This window comes from Trachurus trachurus (assembly GCF_905171665.1).
Source record: "Trachurus trachurus genome assembly, chromosome: 11".
Taxonomy (NCBI): domain Eukaryota; kingdom Metazoa; phylum Chordata; class Actinopteri; order Carangiformes; family Carangidae; genus Trachurus; species Trachurus trachurus.
In genome coordinates this window covers 27,946,072-27,956,023 of record NC_139904.1, presented here as the reverse complement: position 1 = coordinate 27,956,023, position 9,952 = coordinate 27,946,072, and the positions used below count along the sequence as shown (strand labels likewise).

At 39.8% G+C, this 9,952-nt stretch overlaps 1 protein-coding gene across 2 annotated transcripts in view; it reads right to left on the bottom strand.

Moving 5' to 3' along the window:
• Nucleotides 1–7,203: 7,203 nt before the first annotated feature.
• top2b (DNA topoisomerase II beta) overlaps nt 7,204–9,952 on the bottom strand; it is a 29,221-nt gene continuing 26,472 nt past the window's right edge. The window contains exons 33-36 of one of the 2 annotated variants that reach the window (XM_083982764.1): nt 9,554–9,649; nt 9,134–9,265; nt 8,938–9,044; nt 7,204–7,665 (exon numbers count right to left, since the gene is read on the bottom strand). In XM_083982764.1, the coding sequence (XP_083838890.1) occupies nt 7,495–7,665; nt 8,938–9,044; nt 9,134–9,265; nt 9,554–9,649 (506 nt within the window). In that variant the 3' untranslated portion in view covers nt 7,204–7,494. The remainder of the gene's footprint in view (nt 7,666–8,937; nt 9,045–9,133; nt 9,266–9,553; nt 9,650–9,952) is intronic. The other variant, XM_083982765.1, reaches the window with a different exon arrangement.

The window sequence follows — 9,952 nt, the reverse complement described above, 5'->3', positions numbered from 1 at the left end:
GAGGCACCTGCTCTGTAGGCGCCTCTGAGACTTACTCTGACATTTCTTTGCACAAAAAAAAAAAAAAAAAGAACAGTCGGGCAAGACGTCGACCCCCTATAACTCCTCTGCCTGGACCCTTTGACGCTTGGTATTACGTTATCTTTATATCCTTCTTCTCCCATTCCCCTAAGACTCCCTCCTTCAAAAGAAAACATCAACACGGAGGCCTCAAAGGATCAGCGCTTTGTGTATAATTCTGAATCGAGCTCTTATTTGGCATGGTGTCTCTGGGACTGTGGCAGGAAAGGCGTGGCCCTCCCAAACCACCAGAGATGATACTCCTCAGGTCTCCTGTGTAACTTCTTATCTGCATGACAGGAGTTGGATAAGTGGTTTTCCTCCTCTCTTTCTCTTTTACTCTGTCCGCATCACTTTTCATCTCTAATATCGTTGGCATACATGCATTGTACATACCATTGTATGGTTAGATCTCTGTTTCTATGATGAATTTTGTGGTGCTTTTTTTCATTGTCTTAAATATTATCTTTGAGGTGATACATCACGGTTTATCGAGGGGCTAATTGTAAGTCCTTCAAAAAGTTATCTAGAATGTTATTGCGTATAGACATTATGGAAGTCTAATATTTTATATTTGTTCCTATATTTAAAACAGTTTTTGTCTTTTAAAACACTTCAGTGTTCGTGTGTCTACATGAATGAGTGTACAGAATACAAAGCTTCTCTCCGTCCTGACAGCCAAGTCTGTTCAACTGTTTTCTCAAAGGAGGGAAGCGCAACAGCAAAAGCCTTTGACACACACTCATCAGATTGACCGACCGCGTCTGTTTAACTTTTGAGTCTTGGCATGAACTGCAGAGACCCGACGTACCAGATTGGATTTAGAATCAGCCTGTCGATGAAATTAACTAATTTGGTGGCTGTATCTCCTCAGCTAATTAGTTTACCTCACTGTCAAAATAAATTGGGGGAATTAGGTTGTTGATAGATACCAGAGATTACTCTGCAGCAGGCTGTGATCACTATCTCTCCCTATAGCTCTGCTGGACCTCGGTTCAACTCGGACTGTGGTTGGTTAAGAGGTTACACAAGTTTAACACAATTGTCCCCCTTAAAAAAAAAGAAAAAAAAAGTTCCCCAACGCACCATGTTTGTTTTCACTGGCCTCGAAACCAATCGAGTGTCCACTGATTGTATGAGAAAGATTTCTGGTTTCTCATTATGCTACTTCATATTTATTAATCTAATGTGCACCAGCATGAGTTCATTGATCAGTAGAAAAAAATCCCATTGAACAGAAAAAATGTCTCATTGCCAGTGAAAGTAATTTATCAGAGAGTATTTAGGAATATAAATGTTGGGGACAGAAATGATGAACTTGAGATAAATTGAATGTCAAGGATCTACATTCTGTATTCCACTGGCTAGAAAAACCCAGACAACCTTTATCTCCTCTGGTCTGCTGTAAAGGGAGCCCATCTGTCTTGCAGGAGGATAATGACCTGTGGTAACACATGATGCAACACAAGACAGAAAACAGAATGACTCAGTGACATCAGTTAAACCAATATCAGTCCATCGGCTAGCATGAGATGCTATTAGCTAATGTTCATGCGTCTGAAAGAGTGCAGCAGCAAAATCTCTGAGTGTACTGGACCTAGTGAGGCTGTAGAGCTGGAACAGATTCACCTTTCACTTCACTTTCTTTTCCAGATCAATCCAGCTAACCTCAATGTTTGCTTAAAACCTGCTTCGTCATCTGACTGTGCTTCTTGTCCCGTGGCCTTTTTTTAATTTATTCTTTTTTACAGTGTTGCAGTGTTACTTTATCATGAGGATTGTGAAGAGTAAAGTGTTAGAAGTGATAAGACTCAGGCAAAAGTCTGGTGTTGGGTATGTAACTTTAAAAAGTGATTAGTTATAGTTACTTGTTACTTTCCTCAAAAAGTTACAAAGTTAGTATCTGAATCACTACATTATAGAAGTAACTAATTACCAGGAAAAGTAACTATTGCGTTACTTTTTAAAATAAAATGCTCAAATATGTCAAATGACTTGGACTCACCCCCCTAACCTCCTGTTTGGAGCCTGTCTGAGCGGAGGAATACTGAGTGAGTTGGTTAGTTCCAGATAAACGTTTCTTTTCCGACTTGTTGCTGAACTGAAAAAAAAAAGAGTATATAACGTACACTTTAACTAGTGTATTATTTTATGATGGGACTTCTTCAGTCATGTAATGGCACATTTCATTGCAGTAACAGCATTATAACGGGGGAAACAGTAACTTGGGAAAAAGTAACGCTGTTATTTCCATTATTGGTGAAGATAACTACACCAGATTATCTGCTATACTGTAACCTTGCTTAAAATGGCTTTGATAAGACAAGAAGCACAGACAGTCATGTCGTCAGTGAGATTTTAAATCAAACCTTAGGTTAGCCAAAATACAAAAGTCATAACAACCCATGATTTCTCCTGTTTCCTGTTGCCCTCTAAATTCCTCCCTCCTCCTGTAACTGGCAGTTGTAAGTTGTGTGTGTAAGGTGATGTTCTGATCACAACAAGCCAACAGCAGCTTTGATTTAAAAAAAAAAAAAAAGTCTGAATGTCAACCTAATGAGTGTGTATTTGCCACCAACAGCATGAACTACAGTACCAAGGCTCTGTAAACACACATGGGCTCTGTTATGGCCTTATGAGCAGAGCCCCTCAACCCACTTTTCTCTACCTTTTCAGAAGTGTCTTGTTTGAACTGGTCGAAACACAGGGGCAATGCAATCCTTAAAACACAGAGGACCGAGCTGCGTGGGTCGGGAAAGATTGTACACTAAAGCACATGGTGGGGTGGTATCCACAAGCGTTCGCCTTAGACTTTAGACTTGACAGTGTAAGCTACATTTAATGATGCAAAAGGAGATCCTGGATGACCCTTCACTGCCCTGAGACGTGCCGCTGAGTAAAGCTCGTCTTCGGACGAGTGGATGCGGCTTAGCCCTTAATCTCACTGGCGGGAAGGTAGGAGGTGTATCAGATGAAGTGGTCGGGCTGAAATTAAAAGATGATCCTAAATGATCCTGCTTCTCCTCACAGCTGATGCCACACAACATACTGAACAAAGAGAATTAAACTCCATTACAGCCACTTACACGGCCCAGATCCCTCACCACGCTGCCGTCCCTGCTGGCTCAATGGCTCCATTCACTCTAATGTCAAGTGATTGTTGTAGTCTGTAGTACTGACAAGAAACAATCACAGCAGAGGGAGGGACAAAGCTCAACTCTAAATATCATTTAAAGCATCATTTTGAAATTTGAAAATTAATCTGCAGATATTTACAGTTGACAATTTTACAAACCAGTTTCACTACTGTCCACTTGTTGAAGTGTTCACTGTTTCAGAATTTTCCACCCACATACTTTCCCATAAAAGTGAATGAGTAAATGGTCACCGACCACAGACCCCCTTTTGGGAGAAGCTGTTTCTCAACTCAACTAATGTCAAAGTGCTGAATCTGAAATGACTCCCATGATGCACTATACAATCATTTTACACTGAGTTCAGATTATCAGCCAGTCTTTATGGCATGTATTCTAGTTAACACGAAAGATCTGTGGTAAATACAGTCACAGATATGACACCGAACTCCTCTAAATCGTTGCAGTGGCTTGAGGAGTTGTTGGGCAGTGAAGGGTTCTGGTCTCAGCAGCACATTATAAAACCCATCTGCATTCCATCCCTGCCCAGAGATACATATCATAAGGGAAACCAGAGCTGGTATTTTATTCTATTTTTTAAAGTTACAACTTTTTTTTTTTTTTTTTTTAATTTTGTTTTACCGTGTTTGAATGTGAATAATGTCATAGAATCTGTCAGAGGAATGATATGCAGTGTTAAGGAATATGTACTTCTATCTCAATGTTACATTGGAAATGTTCTTTATTGGTTTTCTGTCTTGCTCTCCTGGTGAGAGGCATCTGGATGTTTTTCTTTTCTTTATGTTTTTTTTTTTTCTTTTGAAGCTGGAAAACCTTCACAGCCGAAGAATGTCCACATTTCACCCCTGAAGTGTCCGTCCGGCCCTCGGGCGCATGGACACGGCAGGAGCTGTTATCTGTTCCTTTAGGAATCAACTTCACAATGCTGAATTACTCTTGTTTGTTTCTGTTGAATGTCGTACCGATGTAACTGTAATACTCTACTATCTAGCTCACTGCGAAGGTGTTACATAAATGGTGTGTGCTTTGCATTTAATTTGGCAGCTCTGTGGAAAAGACACTCTGTTATTTTGTCCTTGGGAACAGCAACTGACATCTGAGTGTTAAAACAAGAGAGGGAGCTGGACCTTGGTGGGCTGGGCTGGGCGTCCAGGTCCTACCTCACACTTCCTACTATTATCATTTTGAATATTGAATATCTTCAATATTGAATTTTGAACATAGACAGAACATAGATAGAAGAAACAGACTGATCTGATCTGTTCTGTTCCTGCTCCATGTCCAACAACAGAGCTGCCACTTCCCCTCTCTAAACCTGGAATCCAATCAGTTGTCGTCAATCCATCAAACCCAATCTATTGACAGCTGTTTAATTGAATAAGTGCTTTGAAAACCAACAGGTCTAGATTTCACCAGGTTTCATCAGCTGTAGTAAACTGTACAAGCCTATGAGAAAAAATCTCCACTAGTCAGACAGCAGACCACAACCCCACACTGGGAACATTAAACCTGCTCTACTAAATATATCCTTATTAATAATGGATCATACAGTACACTCTAGCTGTGTGATGGGGAAGGTGTTATATTGACTAACACACAAAGAATCATCACCCAGTTCAACAGTGTTATGGAGCACTTTAACCTCCTGCAGTACTTCACTTTGGTTTTTAATGACCTGCAGTTTAACTGTGCAGCTTCTGGCCTCAGTTCCAGTTGTGTGAGTGTGTGCGCGAGTGTGCATGCATTGGGTCACCTATCTGAAGGAACAAGACAAATTATAAATATATGACTGTCAGACCTGGAGGCAAGTTTGTCCCTTTAAATGTTAAATAAAGTTTAGAGTGCATGATACCTAGGTCCCAGGAGTACTAAAAGGATTAGGGCCACTGTGAAAAAAAAAGTGAATTCTGACTTAAACCTCAGAATTCTGAGATTAAAGTCAGAATTCTGACTTTAAAGTCTGACTTTAACCTCAGAATTCTGACTTTAATCTCAGAATTCTGACTTTAAAGTCTGACTTTAACCGCAGAATTCTGACTTTAACCTCAGAATTCTGACTTTAAAGTCTGACTTTAACCGCAGAATTCTGACTTTAATCTCAGAATTCTGACTTTAACCGCAGAATTTAATCTCAGAATTCTGACTTTAAAGTCTGACTTTAACCGCAGAATTCTGACTTTAATCTCAGAATTCTGACTTTAACCGCAGAATTTAATCTCAGAATTCTGACTTTAAAGTCAGACTTTAATCTCAGAATTCTGACTTTAAAATCAGAACCTCAGAATTCACACTTAAACCACAGAATTCTGACTTTAGAGGTAGACTTAAATTTTTCAGAATTCTGAGAAAAAACAGTACTTCTGTTTATGTTTTTAGCTGCTTGTTAACAAGTGAAACCAGGGAAAGAAGTGTTGTCAATGTTGTTATTTTTACCAACTGTAAAAGGCTTCTCATTATTATAACAACCCTCTGACCATTTGGATGAGCTAAATAGTGTCTACCTGAGGTAACTAAACCAAACCATAGAAGAGATGTGTAAACCTTGTACAGGCCCATCAGCTCCACATATCAGTCCAACCCCGGCCAGAACCCGTGACTGTGGACCTCGGTGTCAGTTGTTCCAGTAGCTCTGTTGTCTGTCCTCAAGCTGTCCCGGTTAGACATCACAAACTGTCCATAGTTGCCTTTTTTCTATCAGTTACAGAAAACCTCAACCACCAATCATATGCAGTGTTGTATAGTCATGTTAATATGAGACATCACATCTTTACTGGCCATGAGGGTGAATTTGGTCAGGGGTCGATGGGACTTTCTCCCATCAGCCCCTGCTGCCGGCCCGGAGGGTGAAGTTGACCTCAGGGGCCGCTCTGAGGTTTGAGCTTCGATCTGTTCGCTCTCCATTTTAAATATTGTCTTTGTTTGTACATTAACATATGCTTTTTATGTTCATATACTGTTTAACTTTACCATGAACTGTCCTGGCAAAGTAATAAAATATATTTATTTTAAAATTATTATGTGTGCATTTGTAAAATAACATCAAGAACCAGCCTAGTCAAGACAGGAATGTGTTAATGTCCACTGCTGTGTTTCCCTGCAGACAGACGTCACTCTGTGTCTTATTATAGTCAGGGACGGGTCCAGGTGAAGAGGAGATGGTTCTTTTATATGCTGATTCCATAATCCCAGAATCTGCCACTTGAAGGTTTTCCCTACAGTAGTTACCCTGGCAACTCACCAACTCAACATGATGAACTTGGGCTATTTTTGTGACACCACAAACAAACATGGGTTAGCTCCTCTGATCTTAGATATATCTGAAATTGATTTTTTTTTTTTTAATTTCCACAATTACAGTTCTAGTTACATTTGAAAAATCGCAACAGAAGCTGAAGCTTGGATTTATTAAATAGTTTTTTCACGCCAACATCCTCCTTCCAGAGCTGCAAGTTGGATGCTGACACTTCTGATACTATACTACTATACTACTTCTGATACTATTATACTATATTTTCAACAGGTTAACTTGTAATTGTAACCAACTACATTTCCAAAGTAATGTTCCCAACACTGCCGACCTGTCATCCAAAGCCTCCACAGCCTCAGTTATCATTCATTTAAACCGTCATGAAATTTAAATTAGTTTAATTTTTTTAAAATTCCCTCTCATACAGAAATGATTATTTTTCTATCAGGCTGTGAGCATGTTTATTTCTGACAGTTTAACATGGAAGTCTATGGACACTGACTCCCTGCAGCCTTATGGCATCAACCTCCTGCTGCCCTCATCAGAGTGTAACCAGTACTGTGCACCTTTATATAAATTCTGCCTCTATAAAAGCTCATAGGTTTCCTCTCATTGACCATCTACAGGAAACGTGTCACAATGAGAAACTATTGATTCCATTTCACAACATAATGTCAGAGTCAGTGTGAGTGTGTGATCAGTAACCGTCAGTGGTGGAAGAAGCGTACCAGTGAAACCAGGGACATTTCATCGTTTACTTTCAACTTCATGTTCAAAAAGTTACAGAATATTTTAACAATTAAAATGTGCTTAAGCACAGCGTCTAAACATCTAAAAGCCACTTCCAACAAATACAGAACATTTCAATGAGCATAAAAAAGAAACCTGTATATGTATAATAAAAGTGTAAAACACCTACACATTAAAAATCATTGAACATCACCATTAATGAAATTAAATGAAACAGGAAATGTACAAAAGTCTGTGGGAACACAGGAGGAGGAGTGTGTTTGAACAGAACCACCATCCGCTCTAATCGAACATGTTGTCGTCTTCTTCCTCTTCCCCGTCGTCCGACTCGTTGTAGTACTTGACCTCCTTCTTGGCTCGGCCGGGCCGGTCACGGGACTGTTTCAGGCTCAGGCTCAGGCTGTTGCTGTCGTCCTCGTCCTCGTCGTCGGATGGAGGTTTCTGTGGCGTCTTCTGCAAACCAGGCCGACAAAAAGACTTTATTATGGTTTTTACTCAGATTGTTGCTGCTCTGAATCTGCCCTGAATTAAACCTCACTTGTTAAATAATACGGCATGGGTCTTGGCAAAGTTGTGTATTTTAATTTGATCTTGTTATTTCCACCTCAGCCCCTACAGTAACTCTAAACTCTATACACTGTGTACAAACAAGTGTTACACTCATAAGGTCAAAGTGGAACTATGCAAGTCTAGCAAAAACTCGTGGCCATGTGACAAAAACCTGGCATTCAAAGGGTTAAAACCATCAAAAATGTATTAGTATTTGATATCAATAATTAGGTCAGATGTTGGTTAATAGCTCAATTAATAGAGTATAATATTAATGTGTAACATTTTGTATAGTTTACTTTTAAAAGCACATTTTTTGCACTGGTGGTGTATTTTACAATGAGTAGAAACACCACATTTTATAAAATGACCACTTTTTTGTCAAATAATAAATAATGTGTAAGGTAAAATTACATTTCATTATTTAGCGCAGTAGAGTTACTCTCCAGCTTTACATCTGCAGCAAAAATATGTGAAGAGAGGAGGATGGTAAAATAAAGTATGAGAAGCTGCCTGTAATATTTAATCAGACTTGATCTATCAAGGTAAACTTCTTCAGTGGCTGTTTGTGCTCTGACAATGTGCACAGATACTTCGATAAGGTTTGATTATTAAGAATTTATATTGTATTTTTTATTATTTAAGTGAACCATGAAAAAAAGCACAGAGGAAGAAGGTTGATGTGAGTTCATGTAGAGAAGTGATCGGCAGCTGTTATCACTGATTCAACAGCCAACACCGGTATTCTAAGTGTTACGTGTTGGGGTGAAGAAGCTTGACGTGGCCACTTCAGGTTTCAGCGCTGCCTCTTCACAAACAGCTGCTTTGTGTTGTTGTTCACCTCGGTCCTCAGGAGATCGGTGGCCTTCATTCTGCTCCAAAGCTCAGCTGAATGTTTCTGTCAAGACCACTTCTTGCTGAACTCAACTGTTGGCAGCGTTTTGCAATACTAGCTATCTTCTTTCTGACCTACTTTATTTTTCAGAGATCTTGTTTGTTTGTTTTATTGGGAATACTTTCATGAATAATAGATGAAAAGCTAAATACAGCTATATAGATGCCTTAAAGGTGCAGTATTTGTCAAAGCTCTGTAAATAAAATGCCTCCAAACAAAACATCAGGTCAATATGTGCAAAGTAGCAGCACAAGCACTCAGAGAGAGAGAGAGATACTCACTCTGCCCACAGGTTTTGTCACTTTCTTCATGGGACTGTACTCGTCTTCAGAGCCAGAGCCAGGGCCAGGGCCAGGGCCGCTCTTCCTCTTCCTCCCCCGGCCTTTACCTGCACAAAGGTCACAACATCAAAGTGAGCAGAAGCACTCCACTGGTGGTGGGTTGATTTTCCCTACTGATTTTCAGTCTGTGGTGTACCTTTAAGACCTGGTCCTGGCTTCTTGGACCCGGTGTCTGAGTCTGAGTCCCAGATGGACTTGTCCGGTTTCTTTGCTTTTGGTGTTGGTGTCTTCTTAGGTTTGGGAGCTGCGTCTGAAGGCTTCTTCACTGCTGCACATCACAAACAAACACCTCATCAGTCACTACGTCTTACAGTCTCTATTACAGCACAGTAAGGCATGCTGGGAGATTCGGACCACCCCCTTCTTGTACATGACAGTTATATCATGCTTTGATGAGCTAAATCCACAATATACTTATAAAATATGTATATCAGACTTAATGAGTTCCACTGGATGCACAAACAAGTCAGTAATCCCTTCAGAGAGCGGCCCTCCCCCTTCCCTCACTGTGATCACAGTTATTAGAGCGCCCTCTGCTGGACACATCCTACATTACCTTTCTTTGCTGGCGATACTTTGTCAAATGCAGAGCTGCTGGAGTAGGTGGAGAACGCCGGGCCGTTGTCGTCGTCACTCTCAGACTTGGACCCGTCTACGACACAAACACGCACACAGCTGTCATATGATGCAGTGAGCGCCCAGTGAACCACTGGTGGAGCACAGCCTCCTCCATGGAAACATGATGCTTGTCACATCTAATCTCACATTTCCCTCAAGTTTGTCCTTGATATTTTCTTGCAGAACTAACAATGATCAAGAATGAATGAATCTTATTGTCAAAATATTTCTATATATATGTACAAAAAAAAAAAAAAAAAAAAAAAAAAAAAAAAAAAAAAAATTATATATATATATATATATATATATATATATATATATATATATATATATATAT